Source organism: Rana temporaria, chromosome 4, assembly GCF_905171775.1.
Source record: "Rana temporaria chromosome 4, aRanTem1.1, whole genome shotgun sequence".
Taxonomy (NCBI): Eukaryota; Metazoa; Chordata; class Amphibia; order Anura; family Ranidae; genus Rana; species Rana temporaria.
In genome coordinates this window covers 338,635,415-338,650,595 of record NC_053492.1, presented here as the reverse complement: position 1 = coordinate 338,650,595, position 15,181 = coordinate 338,635,415, and the positions used below count along the sequence as shown (strand labels likewise).

At 45.6% G+C, this 15,181-nt stretch overlaps 1 protein-coding gene across 3 annotated transcripts in view; it reads right to left on the bottom strand.

The window, feature by feature from the left end:
* FEZ2 (fasciculation and elongation protein zeta 2) overlaps positions 1-15,181 on the bottom strand; it is a 203,565-nt gene that overhangs the window by 164,254 nt on the left and 24,130 nt on the right. For all 3 annotated transcript variants that reach the window (XM_040350753.1, XM_040350755.1, XM_040350754.1), the window contains exon 2: positions 12,429-12,537. In XM_040350753.1, coding sequence (XP_040206687.1) covers positions 12,429-12,537 — 109 coding nt within the window. The remainder of the gene's footprint in view (positions 1-12,428; positions 12,538-15,181) is intronic.

The following is a 15,181-nucleotide window of genomic DNA, read 5'->3' as shown; positions in this document are numbered from 1 at the left end:
CCGAGTAAATTGATACCCAACATGTCACGCTTCAAAATTACGTCCGCTCGTGGAATGGCGTCAAAATTTTACCCTTTAAAATCTCCATAGGCGACGTTTAAAAAACTCTACAGGTTGCATGTTTTGAGTTACAGAGGAGGTCTAGGGCTAGAATTATTGCTCTCGCTCTACCAATCGCAGCGATACCTCACATGTGTGGTTTGAACACCGTTTACATATGCGGTCGCTGCTCACGCATGTGTTGGCTTCTGCGCGAAAGCTCGTCGGGACGGGGCGCGTTTTCTGGCTCCTAACTTTTTTATAGCTGGCTCCTAGATTCCAAGCAAATTTGTCAACCCCTGGTATGATGACTATAAGTTATGTTTCGTAGCAACACCCAAGTTCTCCAGAGAGTGCATTTTATTTGACTTTCAATACAGAACAAAGTCCAAAAGTCCACAGACGATACAAATCCACAGAGTAAATATAATTCAAAGTCCCATTTGACTATATCAATTCTATACCCGTGTCTTCATAGTCATACAGAGTGACAAGACTGACTGAATGCCAGCTTGAATGTCTCAAATACTGGTCTCACACTGGAGGGGGGTTCTGCCAGGTCAACCAAATGTTTCCCATGAATGAATACCCCCTCAAGTCTAATTACCATCAATAAAATACTTTTACATATGTAAACAATGTACCCTTTGAGGTTAACAGGACACACCTCACACACCTAGGTAGTCTTGAATAAGATTAACACATCAAAGGGTCTTCAGCTGTCCCTTTGATATGTTAGAAATCAGCTGGCTTTGACAGTTCAACTGAATTCCTGGTCAATATGGTAATGTAATAAAATATCCTACATAAATCGGCCAACATATTACAACACTCATGAGCTGGGATCTCCAATCCCACTATACCCTCAGTCCTCTATGAAGCCTGCACTGATGGGATTGAAGGTGTAGAATTAGGTGCGTCACAGCCAAGTACTTGCCGGCAATCTACTATCGGTACACCAACGTCAGATTGTACCAGGCAAATTTCCCTGGCCCAGCTGCTGCAGCGCCGAAAGAAGTTCTCTCCCAGCCATCCACATGCCCAGCGGTTGAATGCTGCCTTTTCAGTTGGTATATTCTGCCACCTTTCCCCGAGTTTGTGGAATGTGCGGTACCTCAGTGGCAAGTTCTCAAACGCCACTTTTTCTCACGGAAGGCGATTCCGGCTCTCTACCGGCATGTGGAAGGCAATGTCCATGCTTCACTGGAGCGGGCGGTCAGTAGTAAGGTGCATATTACTGCTGACTTATGGTCCAGCAGGCATGGACAGGGACGTTACCCAACTTTCACGGCACATTGGGTGACTCTGCTGGTAGCTGGGAAGGATGCAGGACAAGGTACAGTAGTGTTGGAGGTTGTTCCGCCACCACGCCTCGAAAATGCAACTACTAGTTGTGACACACCTCTCGCCTCAATCCCCTCCTCTTCTTCCTCTGTGACCTCTTCCTGTGCTGATGTGTCCTCGGAACCAGCGGTGCTTCGTAGGCGTTCAAGGGGCTACGCAGGTACGCAGGCAAAGAGATGCCATGTGGTGCTTGAGCTGGTGTGCTTGGGGGACAGGAGCCACACTGGGGCAGAGGTTCTGTCAGCTCTACAGGGGCAGGCTCAGAGGTGGTTGACGCCACGCCAGCTTAAGCCAGGAATGGTGGTTTGCGAAAATGGCACCAACCTCATCTCCGCCCTGCAGCGGTTCTTGGGCAGATACCCGGGCTTACAGGATGTCCTGAAGCAGGCCAGGAAACTCTGTGTGCTTTTCCGACGGTCATATAAATGCCAGTGCTTGGCTGACAGACCTCCAAATAGAATACAACCTGCCCAAGAACCGCCTAATCTCTGACATGCCCACCAGGTGGAACTTTAAGTTAGCCATGCTGCAGCGGCTGCACACGCAGGAGAGGGCCATCAATGAGTATCTATGCCAATATGGCAGCAGGACAGGGTCAGGGGAGCTTGGTTTTTTTTCCCCCACGCCAGTGGGCTATGATCAGGGATGCATGCATGCACTGTCCTGTCACCATTTAAGGAGGCCACAAGGATTGTGAGCATTAGAAATTTCTTCCCATAATGCCCCCGCTCTTTCTGCCCATGAAGTGGCCATGGATCTCGTTGAATGAGCCCTAATTCTAGGAGGGGTGTGACCTGATGCTTTGTACGCTTCACAAATAGCTCCCCTAATCCACGTAGCAATAGAACTTTTAGATGCTTTGGACCCCTTCTTGGGGCCACTGAACACAAACAGTTGGGAGGAACTCCTAAACCCACTGGATTTTTCTAGATAAAGCAGAAGATATCTCTTCACGTCTAAAAGACTAAAATTGTCCTCCTCCTCCTAGGAAGGACTACCTCCTGGGACCTATGAAAGTTCGAAGATACTTTGGGCAAATAGAAAGGATCAGGCCTAATCATTACCCTGTCCTCTAGAATCCTCAGGAAGGGGTCTTTATAGGAAAGAGCCTGTAGATCAGAAATACTTCTCCCTGATGCAAAAGCCAAAAGGAAGGAAATCTTCAAGAATTTTTTTTTTTTTTTTTTAAGGAGGCCTCATGCAAAGACTCGAAAGGCACAACATTTTTGCCGATTCAGTGAGCGTCTGGGACACCAGGGCAGGGGCCAATACAGGCCGTAATTCTGACCCCACCACCATGAGAATAGGGACCGGCCAACCGCATCGGCCCTCCTATCAGCAGGGTCCTTAAAAGCCAGGGTCCCCTCCACCGGAAACATGGTCACCTTGTTTACCCAGGAGACCAGGGGGTCCACAGATGGGGGAGATGTCCATTTTTTCAGGAAACACGCCTCAAAGGGGTAACGTACCACTATGTGTTTTGGGACCGAAAAGGCCCACTGTGGTCGTTCCCATTCTTTGTAAATAAAGTCATCAAAGTTAGTCAAGTAGGGCAACACCGTAGCCATGCGGACCGGCTTGTGGGACCCAAAAAGGGGCCGACGCCTCTGTAGATGTCCCCGCCATATCCTCTATCTTTAGGGTATCCCACACTGCTGTTATAATTGCTCCTACAAGCGCCTTTTCCTGCGCTGACCCGGACACAGAGTCATCCTCACTGTCTGAATGGTTCTGGTCCGCATCCTCTGACACGTCAGAACAGGGGCCGTGTGCCACAGCAAGGCTAGAGTCTGAATCAGAGCTTTCCCCAGAAGACAGTGGGGGGAGGGGGCGTTTTTTACCACCCTTGCACCTGCACGCCGCTTCCACCCTGGCAACAAAAGACTCCAGGACTGCCAACAAAGCGTCCATAGGCACCGCAGGTGCAGGGGAACCGGTTGCCACCACAGGTATGTCTGTGGAAGGAGCGCCAGCTTCCGACGCCATGCTGACCCACACTCGCCTGACACCCGGTAGGGACCGCAGGCCAGTTACACAAAAAGTCCACTCTCCTTGTGTCATGGTATTACCTCCTTGCAGGCTTCTTATCACTGACATGTGCTGGCAGCCATCTTGCTTCTTGGGGTTCTTATAACTTACCACACCCTGCGGCTCCTCCTTCCCACTGGGAGGAGCTGGATGCTCAGCATATATATTGAGGCCTGCTGCAGCATTCCCTTGCTTGGGCCTCCTCGTCTACACTCTCCTGTGATTGTGCTGCTTGGTTACCAACCCGGCTTCCACGGACTATCCTTCTGGCTCCTGATCCCGGCTTCGTTCGGACTATCCTTCTGGCTCCTGATAAACCAGTTTTTTGTATGGTAGGACCGTGTTGACCTCCACCAGCCAGTGAGAGAGCTCCGGGGGGTCTGTTCTCATCCGCACCCTCGCTATGACCTTCCGGGCTGCAAAGAGTGTTTCATGCAAAAATATTTTGACGAACTTGTTCAATTCAGCATTTGGAAAGATCCCCAGCAGGCATGGCTTTGGCTGCAGGGTAATGGGGGACCCCATCTTATCGTGCAGGAATTTCACCACCTGTTCCCAGAAGGCCTGGATCTTAGTACATTCCCATATTAGGTGAAAGAAGGTACCCGTGTTTTGGCCGCACATTGGGCAAGTGGCAGGGAAGTCCCTTCTGTATTTGGAAACTCTAAGGGGCGTAAGATAGGACCTGTTGATAACAAAGGTTTGTGTAAGGCGATCCGATAGTTTTGGGGACACGAGCTTACAGGCATCCAGAGCATCGCTCCATTCATCATCCTCCATGGAGCCCACCTCCCGCTCCCACCTAGGTTTCAGGGCATAGGCCGACACTGTCGCGCTCGGTAGTGTAATCATGGTGTGGAACTGAGTGATCAATTTCTTGGGGTCGGGGTATTTAATTGCTGCCATAAGAGGGTTGTCAGCCAACACTAAGTCGTCCTGTGGGAACTGGGCCCGAAAGGCGTGTTGGAGCTGTGCGTATCGAAATAGCATATGGTCAGGTAAGTTGTATTCAGCTTGCAATACGTCAAAAGATTTCAGTTTGCCGCCTCTGGTGATGTGCGTCAGAGTGTATATTCCCCTAGAGCTCCACACTGTAGAATCCCGAATGAGCTCCATCTCCGGGAGGGCAGCGTTGTGCCACAGGGAGGTGTAGCCATGCGGGGACGAGATGGCAAGTCTGGTCGAGACCACACTCCACACCCTCCCGTAGTGGAACAGGAGGGAATGTCGGTCCCCTGACGGTCTAGTCCCCCCCGCTATTGCTGTTTGGTTTTTAATAAAGCCTTCCTATTTCATTTATCCGTTGTTGTACGTCTGATTCATGCTTCCGCGACACCTTGCTGCCACAGATTGAGGGCCCCCCAATAGGACTCACCACCCCGGTTTAAGTACAGCGCTGTGCTGTACTGTGCCATTGCCGTCCGCACTCCCTCACGGAGTAAAAAATTACAGGAAAATGGCATGACCACGCTGCCCGTCCGCGCAGAGGCCTCCCACCCTGTGCACACTAAAAACACCCCAAAAAACACAAGGGAAGAGACAGCGGACCCCCAGCACCCAGCGCAGCCCCCAGAAGACCCCCGTTCAGTAGCGCAGCATGGGGAGGAGGGAAAGAACAGGGAGAGAAGAAGAGGAGCATGAGAGACCCCCAATTTGACCTCCCAGGGAATGTCCAGCTGCTCCGTCCTGCCAAGACAGGATGAACCATACTTACCCCTCCTGTGGGGACTACTGGGCGCATTCCGGACAGACCCATCACCCGAGCGGTATGGGGTGGCTGTCGGCCACGGCACACTGTGACACGGACAGCAGTAGCCCGGTCATGTGTGTGCCCCGGAGCATATAGCTCGCCGGCCACCCCTGGATCAAACGGGGCATGTCGTGGCCAACCCAGCGCAGAGCTAGGGGCCTGCTCACGCTCTATTGCCGGGCTGGGGAGATTACCCACGATCTATATTATCCAGCCTGTCACCCAGCCCGGCTGTTGATAGTAGATCACAGGGAATGAAAATCATTATAAAAGAAAAAAATCTCCAGACCAATGGTCCTCACCGGGAGCCAGGTCCTTCTCCTACACTAGGCAGAAAAAAAACTGAGCTGCTGGATGCAATGTGAGGGGTTATAGCCAGTAGGACCACCCCCTGGGTACTGTGCAGTGTTGTTGTTTTAACATGTTCTGCCTAGTCCTCTCCTGAAGGTGGCGATATAACCCTAAGTTCAAGATTTAAGTTGCTGTGTCCGTCAACGAACAAAAAAGAAACACAAAATAACTGTCTATCTCCCTCAGTCTGGGGGCTCCATGCAAGATCTTACCTCATGGAGTTTCAATGATCATGAGAACGATGAGGAATCACCTCAGAACTACACAGGAGAATCTTGTCAAGGCAGCCCATTGTCACCAAGAAAACAATTGGCAACACACTACGCCATGAAGGGCTCATGTTTTTTACAGCTGCTGTTAGGTGTGTTTGACTTTTTTTAACTGCCTCTAAAAGCCCCTCCATGTTAGCCTGTAGTGGTGCAATGGATTGTCATCAATCCGCATACCGAACCGAAGATATTGATCCGAACCGCACACGTGTGATCCGCGGATTGATTTCTGGAAAAAAAAAGTTGTGTGCATGTTCAGTCCACACACAGCGTGGTCATGGCGAGTGGAGGAACGGAGGTGCTTGAACGCCCCATGTCATTTAAATCCCCTGTATGAGAGCATTTTGGCTTCCCTGTCAAATATAATGACGAAGGAAAGAGGTTAGTGGATAAAACCGTGATGGTGTGTAGGCACTGTGGCACAAAAAAGCCATATGACAGTGGAAACACATCAAGCATGGCCACGCATGAAGCTAAATCACCCTGGTGTTTCACTGATAGGAGAGAAAACGAAAGCTGCTCAACAACCGCTCATCAGCGCAGCATTTAAGCAGCCCCTTGTTGCACAATCAGACCGGGCTAAAGCCATCACAAACGCCATTGATGTGTTTATAGGTGCAGACATGAGGCCATATTCGGATGTGCAAACTGAGGGCTTTAAACACATGCTGAAAGTGCTTGAGCCACGTTACACATTTTTTTTTTGCTGATCTGAAAAATGATCTGATCCGTGACTCTTATCCGAGAAACGATCCGAACCGTACGTTTTTTGATCCGTTGCACCCCTATTAGCCTGTGTGTCCATGCTCACAAACGGTCAGAGGCGTTTGGAGGCATAATCGATTAGGGGTAGGGAAAAAAACACACAAACACAACAGCCTGTGCTTCCAGGAGCAGTAAAATGAAAACCACCAAAGAACAAGGCTAAAATGCGTCAAGCCGCGTTAACATTACTAGAATTGTCCCGATACCGATACTAGTATTGGTACCGATACGAGCATTTACCCGAGTACTGTGCTATTCTGGTGTGTTAGAATCTCAAGAAATGAAATAGGCTGGTCACTTTTTATCAAAGACATGTAGAGATAAATATATATTTTTTTAGATCTTTATTTTATAAAATTTTCCATTTTACACAAGTATACATAACATAAAAGAGAACTTGTTTGGGGTATTCTGTAAACAGATCTATTGACCATTGCAATTATCTGTATTAACATTAATTCATGTTTCTATATCTAGAATATACAATCTAAGATTTATATCTCTATCTAGGATACCCAAATTGTCTGGTAAGGGTTTCCCATTGAAGAATATGGCTAGGATTTAGGAATTGGAACAGGGACCTCCCCCAAAGGTCAAAGGTCAGAAGGCGGGTTCCCAGAGGTCAAAGGTCACATGGCATGGCTGACCCACCCCCACCAAAGTGTACCGCCTACCCCAACTAAGGGGAATGAACAAGTCGGGGAAAGCGTCGCGCGCAAATGTTTTTTATAAAGCTTTCTAAGAGTTTCCACTCGGGCTACCCCTCTTCCCGACAAACCGAGCAGGTTCTGAGAAAGGTAGGGGTTTTGGGGTGGGGAGAGTTTACTAAGTGGAGATGCACTTAGGATTAAAGGTCTAGGTCAAAGGTCAGCTAGGGTTAGGGTTTCCCATTGAAGAATATGGCTAGGACTCAGGAATTGGAACAGGGACCTCCCCTAAAGGTCAAAGTGTCAAAAGGCAGGGTTCCCAGAGGTCAAAGGTCACAGGGCGTGGCTGACACACCCCCACCAAAGTGGTTCCGCCTACCCAAATTAAGTCGGGGAATGAACAAGTCGGGGAATGAACAAAGTCGGGAATGAACAAGTCGGGGAAGAACAAGTCGGGGAATGAACAAGTCGGGGAAATGAACAAGTCGGGAATGAACAAGTCGGGGAATGAACAAGTCGGGGAATGAACAAGTCGGGGAATGAACAAGTCGGGGAATGAACAAGGGGTCTGGGGAATGAACAAGTCGGGGAATGAACAAGTCGGGGAATGAACAAGTCGGGGAATGAACAAGTCGGGGAAAGCGTCTTGTCCAGACTCATACAAACATAACTCCAAATGTCCTACCCCTACCCACCCCCCATGAACACAAAAAAATAAATAAAAAAAGGAAGAAAAATCTTACAACAAGTTGCATTATAATATAGCTCTATATATATTCTATCATTGCTACAGAGGTTCTTAACTCCTTCCTTTGTTGCCATATCTCCAAACATTGTTCTCTAAAACCTGCTTCTGTCTTTATCATCATCTTCAGGGACTGCATCTCGTCCATCTCACATACCCATCTCGCCAAATGAGGGATCTACTGCCTTTCTCCCAATTTCGAGCTAGAACTAGTTGTACGTGCTGCTGTTAGCATATGTCTTAAAATATCTTTTATGGATTTTATAAAACCCAGAATCATTGACAATACAGAGGCCAAAAACATCTGGTTGTGCAGTGAGTCCTGTGATTCTCTGATATAGTTGTAGATTTTTTACCAAAATGCCAGCACCCCCGAGCAATAGTACCACATGTGTGACATTGTACCTCTTGCGTTTTGGCATCGCCAACATACTTCTTGATTTTCCTTGTTAATTATATGCATATCGTCAGGGCATCTATATATTTTGGCCAAAATTTTATGAAGAAAAATTACTAATTTGCAAAATTTTATAACAAAGAAAAATGAATTATATTATTTTTTATTTCATTTTTACAGAATTTACAGTCTTTTTTTCTTTATTAGCACAAAAAAAAACCAGTGGTGATTAAATACCACCAAAAGAAAGCTCCATTTGTAGAAAGGGGGGGGGGGGAGACAAAGATTACATTAGTACAATGTTGCATGACTGAGTAATTGTCATTCAAATTGTGAGAGCATCGAAAACTGAAAATTGGTCTGGTTAGGAAGGGGGTTTAAGTGCCCAGTCAAGTGGTTAAGGGACCAGGATCTCTTTTTGTTTGGGGGTTAAACACTTAATTAATTTGTAAAAATAATTTAACAAATCCATGAATTCCCTTAGTAAAAAGCACCACACATAGTACACCCAAATACTGGTATGGCACATATTTAACCCTTTGATCATCCTAGTTGGTTTGATACCATCCCAGTACAGTGAATAGTTTTTAGCACTGATCACGGTTATCCATGTCACTGGTTCCCAAAAAGTGTCAGTGTCCATTTGTCTGCTGCAATATCCCAGTTCCGCATTAAGTCACTGATCGCCGCCATTACTAGTATATAAAAAAATACATAGAATTCATATATTCCATAACTTTTGCGCAAACCAATTAATAAAGACTTATTGTTTTTTTTTTTATCAAATATATGTAGCAGACTACATATTGCCAATATGTAGTAGACTAAATATTGATTTTTTATTTTTATTTTTTTTAAATATGTTTTTATCAAAAGTAAAAAATATTTTTTTTGTTCAAAATTGTCAATTTTTTTTTAATTTATAGTGCAAAAAAAATACGCGCACACACACAAACACACTGGTGATCAAATGTCACCACAAGAAAGCTCTATTTATGGACATTGTTATATACTGCGCAATTATCAGTTAACCACTTTAACACCAGGCTTTTTCTTTTTGTTTACAAATTTAAATGAGTTTTTTTGCTATAAAATTAACTCATAATCTCCAAATATTATACATTTTTTTTTTAGCTTAGGGAATAAAAATGGCGATCGTTTGGGGGGAAAAAAATACATTTAATGATTAAAAAGGAAAAACTAAATATATACCCAATTTTTAAGTAAAATGTGAAAGATGATGTTACACCGATTCAATAGATACCAACATGTCACAGTTTAAATTTCGCACACGTTTTGGAATGTTACTTAAAAATCTTCACAGGCAACGTTTTAAACATTTTTACCGGTTATCTGTTAACAGTTACAGAGGAGGTCTAGCACAAGAATTAATGCTCTCGTTGGAACGTCGCTTCTGCGTGCACAGAGGGAATGGGGGCTTTTGAATAAATGATTTATTTTACTTTATTTTTACTGTCCCTTTAATTATTTTATTTTTTTTTTTGATCATATTTATTCCCATTACAGGGAAAGGAAACATCCCTTGTAATATTAAATAAAGATGACAGGTCCTCTTTATGGAAAGCAAAATCAAACTGGTAACGGTGCATCCCTAATTTGTATACAGTGGATCCTTGGATTATGAGCATTTGCGACAACACTTAGGATTTTTAAGAATACAGTGTTCATATTGCGAAACACGCGTTACTCGCAATCCGAGGTTCCATTGTACTTACCTATTCTCAGAAACACTCTAGTCAAGGTCACATGATTGGGTTTTTACGCCTTCTTCAGTGTAGAGGTAGGACAGCATACAACGGATGCCCCATAGTTAGCCTTTTGGGTAATGTCATTGCACAGGCTCGCAGCTGTTGGTGGTGGTCATTTCTCCTCTTCACTGAAGCTGGTGCTGGGACCCGATCATGTGCCCAGACTAAAGCACTCTCAGCATAGGCAAGTACAAAAAGCTCTTTACAGGATAGACAGACAAGGCTTAAAATTAGGGTGGGCGTAAATTTAAAGTGTTTGTAACCTTCTAAAAAAAAAAATAAAAAAAAAATAAAAACACCACACACACACACCTCACTACCAGGCCCTCTTTAATCCACTTAAGGACCGGCCTAACGCAGATATACGTCGGCAGAATGGCACGGCTGGGCACAATCACGTACCTGGGGCACAGCTGGGCACAATCTGGGAAAGGCAATCAATGACTCACACGTTCAGCGCCCCCCCCCCCCTACAGTTAGAACACATATGAGGTCACACTTAACCCCTTCAGCGCCCCCTAGTGGTTAACTCCCAAACTGCAATTGTCATTTTCACAGTAAACAATGCATTTTTATAGCACTTTTAGCTGTGAAAATTACAATGGTCCCAAAAAAGTGTGTCAAAATTGTCCGCCATAATGTCGCAGGTCACGAAAAATAAAAAATAAAAATAAAAATAGCTATTCGCCGCCATTAGTAGTAAAAAAAAAAAAAACTATTAATAAAAATGCAATAAAATTATCCCCTATTTTGTAAACGCTATAAATTTTGCGCAAACCTATCGATAAACGCGATTTTTTTTTACCAAAAATAGGTAGAAGAATACGTATCGGCCTAAACTGAGGGAAAAAAAATTATATATTATTTGGGGGATATTTATTATAGTAAAAAATATTGCATTTTTTTCAAAATTGTCGCTCTATTATAGCGCAAAAAATAAAAACCGCAGAGCTGATCAAATACCACCAAAAGAAAGCTCTATTTCTGGGGGAAAAAAGGACGCCAATTTTGTTTGGGAGCCACGTCGCACGACTGCGCAATTGTCAGTTAAAGCGACGCAGTGCCGAATCGCAAAAAGGGGCCTGGTCCTTTACCTGCATATTGGTCTGGGTCTTAAGTGGTTAAGTATGCATAACACACAGGTATTTAAGGTGATACAGGGGGCCAAATTACACAGCACGATCACTTTAAAGAAACTGGATGCATTTTTTTTTTAGGGTTACAAACACTTTAAGCATAGTTGGTGTTTGACTGAACTTTCACTTTACCTAATAACTGCAAGAAGGCAACCCTTTATTGCAGGAGAAATAGGCAGTAAGAACACACCTACCTGCCTGCTCGCAGTATTCTACTTAATGCCCACTGACCTTTCTATGCGCAGCTCAGCGTGCATTCCCGGCATAATCCGGCTGTGCCAGAATGACAGACCTCTATGCGCTTGCCACCCCCTGATCAGCCAGTCAAGAGGCTGAAAGCCTGACATTGTGATATACCCTGGGAGAAAATGGCAGCAGCCGGTGAGGGATTTACCCATTACATCCCTGAAGTGGAGGCAAGTATTTCTGGGAGTTTAGGTTCTACTTTAAGAAAAGCTCAACAATATACCAAGTTTCTTCTTCTCCCCCCAGTCAGGAGAAAATGAAAAAAGGATTACAAAAAGTACTGGGATTTTTTAGCTTTGCCTTTTTTTTTCTCCCACTTTCTTCTTTATACATGTACAACTGTTGCAAAATGCACTTAAAGCGGAGGTTCACCCATAAAAACGACTTCCCCCTATTACACTGCCCCCCCGCATTACAATACGAATATGCCATTAATTTTTTTTTGGCTGCTGTACATACCTGGGTACAGCTATTCACCCGTGTCCTCCGGGTTGCGAGTCCCGCGGGAGTGGGCGTTCCTACCATGGCGATGATTGACGTTTTGACTAAAAAACGAGCTCCCCCCGTCGCATAAGAAGCGTCACGATTGGCGGAAGGAGCCGAACGGCGAGTCGGCGCTATACTGCGCCTGCGCATCGCAGTTCGGCTTCTTTCGCCAGTCGTGACGCGGCTTACGCGACGGGGGGGAGCTCATTTTTTAGTCAAAACGTCAATCACCGCCATGGTAGAAACGCCCACTCCCGCGGGACTCGCAACCCGGAGGACACGGGTGAATAGCTGTACCCAGGTATGTACAGCAGTCAAAAAAAAATTAATGGCATATTCGTATTGTAATGCGGGGGGGCAGTGTAATAGGGGGAAGTCGTTTTTATGGGTGAACCACCGCTTTAAGTGTAAAGAGGCCATAAAGGCAAATTAACCACCATCAATTTGCATACTTACAGCTTTCTCTGCAAGGTTTAGTGTTGGTAAGTGCAATGCTCTCGTATGAGAGGATTTCCAATCCACAGGCATTACATTGCCATAGTTGTCATTCAAAGCGTTCCAGATTCTGAAATGGAAATATACAAAAAAAAAAAGAAACTGTAAATGAATAAGCCGATATGCAGTCTACTCAAATTTACAACCCCCAACTCCAAAGAAGTCGCTACATAAAAAAAAAGGGGGGGGGGTATATACAGTCATGGCCGTAATTGTTGGCACCCCAGACATTTTTCCAGAAAATCAAGTATTTCTCACAGAAAAACTTAGTTAGACTTACCGGTGACAGTATTTCTAAGAGCCTTTCAGGACAACCCTGTAGAGAGCGCAGCTCCGCCTCTTTTACAGGAAACACATGTCTCCTTTAACCACTCTACTCCCGGCCGCTGTCAATTGATGGCGGCACAGTAGCTCAATTGTTCTGACAGGACGTCATATGACGTCTTCGTCTTTTAACCTTTTCCCCACCGCGCCATAGCGATTTTACTGCTACAGCGCGGTGGAGTTATTCCGGGACGACGTCCCTGGGACGTCCTCCCAGAATGCTTCACTCGCGCGCTCCCGGAATCATCTGTGAGCGCCGGGTCTAGAAGACCCGGCGCTTCACAGATCGCGGTAAATCGCCGCTGATAGCGGCGGTTTACCACGTGATCGCTCCGTCAAATGACGGAGCGATTACTTGTAAACAAACCGGCGTCATGTAATGACGCCGGTTCCTCCCTCTCCTGTCTGTACCGATCGGTACAGTGTGAGAGGAGGGGGGGGAGCGCGGGGTGTCAGCAGCAGCTGCTGTGGGCTGGATCTGTGACTATTGCAGTCACAGATCCAGCCATCCCTCCCTGCGCAATACTCTGCAATATCACCCCTACTATGTGCAATACCCCCCCACACTCTGCAATACCCCCCCCCACACTCTGCAATACCCCCCCCCCACACTCTGCAATACCCCCCCCCCACACTCTGCAATACCCCCCCCCCCACACTCTGCAATACCCCCCCCCCCCCACACTCTGCAATACCCCCCCCCCCACACTCTGCAATACCCCCCCCCCCCACACTCTGCAATACCCCCCCCCCCACACTCTGCAATACCCCCCCCCCCCCCACACTCTGCAATTTTTACAGAATTTTCGGTCTTTTTTCTTTTATAGTGCAAAAAATAAAAACCGCAGAGGTGATCAAATACCACCAAAAGAAAGCTCTATTTGTGTGAAAAAAAGGACAACAATTTCAGACGGGTACAATGTTGTATGACTGAGTTATTGTCATTCAAATTGTGAGAGCACGGAAAGCTGAAAATTGGTCTGGTTAGGAAGGGGGTTTAAGTGCCCAGTGGTCAAGAGGTTAAAGCCTTGTACATAGGGACACAGATCGGTCACCTCCCCAGTCAGTCCCCTCCCCCTACAGTTAGAATCACTCACTAGGCTACATATTTAACCCCTTCCTCTCCCCCTAGTGTTAACCCCTTCTCTGCCAGTCACATTTATACAGTAATCAGGGCATATTTATAGCACTGTTCACTGTATAAATGTGAATGGCCCCAAAAATGTGTCAAAAGTGTCCGCTATAATGACGCAGTCCCAATGTAAAAAAAAAAAAAAAAAAAAAACGCAGATCGCCGCCATTCCTAGTAAAAAATACAAAATAATAAAAAAAGAATAATTATTATGTCCCCTATTTTGTAGGCGCTATAACTTTTGCGCAAACCAGTCACTATACGCTTATTGCGATTTGTTTTTTATTCATTTTTCTTTTACCAAAAATATGTAGAAGAATACGTATCGGCCTAAACTGAGAATTTTTTTATTTTTATTTTTTAAATTGGGATATTTATTATAGCAAAAAGTAAAAAATATTGTTTTTTTCTTCAAAATTGACGCTTTTTTTTGTTTATAGCACAAAAAATAAAAACCGCACAGGCGATCAAATCCCACCAAAAGAAAGCTTTATTTGCGGGGGGGAAAAAAAAGGACGAAAATTTTGTTTGGGAGCCACGTCGCACGACCGTGCAATTGTCAGTTAAAGCGACGCAGTGCCGGAAGCTGAAATATCGCCTTGGGCAGGAAGGGGGTATATGTGCACAGTAAGCAAGTGGTTAAGCCTCCTCTTCCACCATGGCCTCAGTTATTGTGGTCTCCGACAAACTGGAAGACAAAAGCACAGAAGAACCACAACAACCATGATAGACACTTAAACCATACTTCCAATGATATACTTAGGGAGGGAAATAGCGGTTGTCCTGAAAGGCTCTTAGAAATGCCGTCACCGGTAAGTCTAACTATGTTTTTCTCAAATCGCCTTTCAGGACAACCCTGGAGAGGATAACCGAGTAACTTACCCTAGGGTGGGACTACTGCCTGCAGTACCTTCCTGCCGAAGGCTTGCTCTGCGGCGGACAGCAAGTCCAACCTATAATGTCGGAGAAATGTTGAGTAGTTGGACCAGGACGCAGCCTTACAAATCTGATCAGGCGTGGCACTGGTCCTTTCGGCCCAGGAAACTGCTGTTTCTCCTTTAGCTTGATAGGCTTCCGTAATTGCTTGATAAAATGAGTGCTAATGTCAACCCTCCTTCAGTATAGCACAGATCATCGCTTAGGATTTGTAAATTCAAGATCAATCAGCGACAGATTGTCAGATAAGTGAAAATCATAGCAGCTGCTTAAAAACAACAACAGTCGGTTCACACTAGGGCGACACGATTTCCAGCGCGAC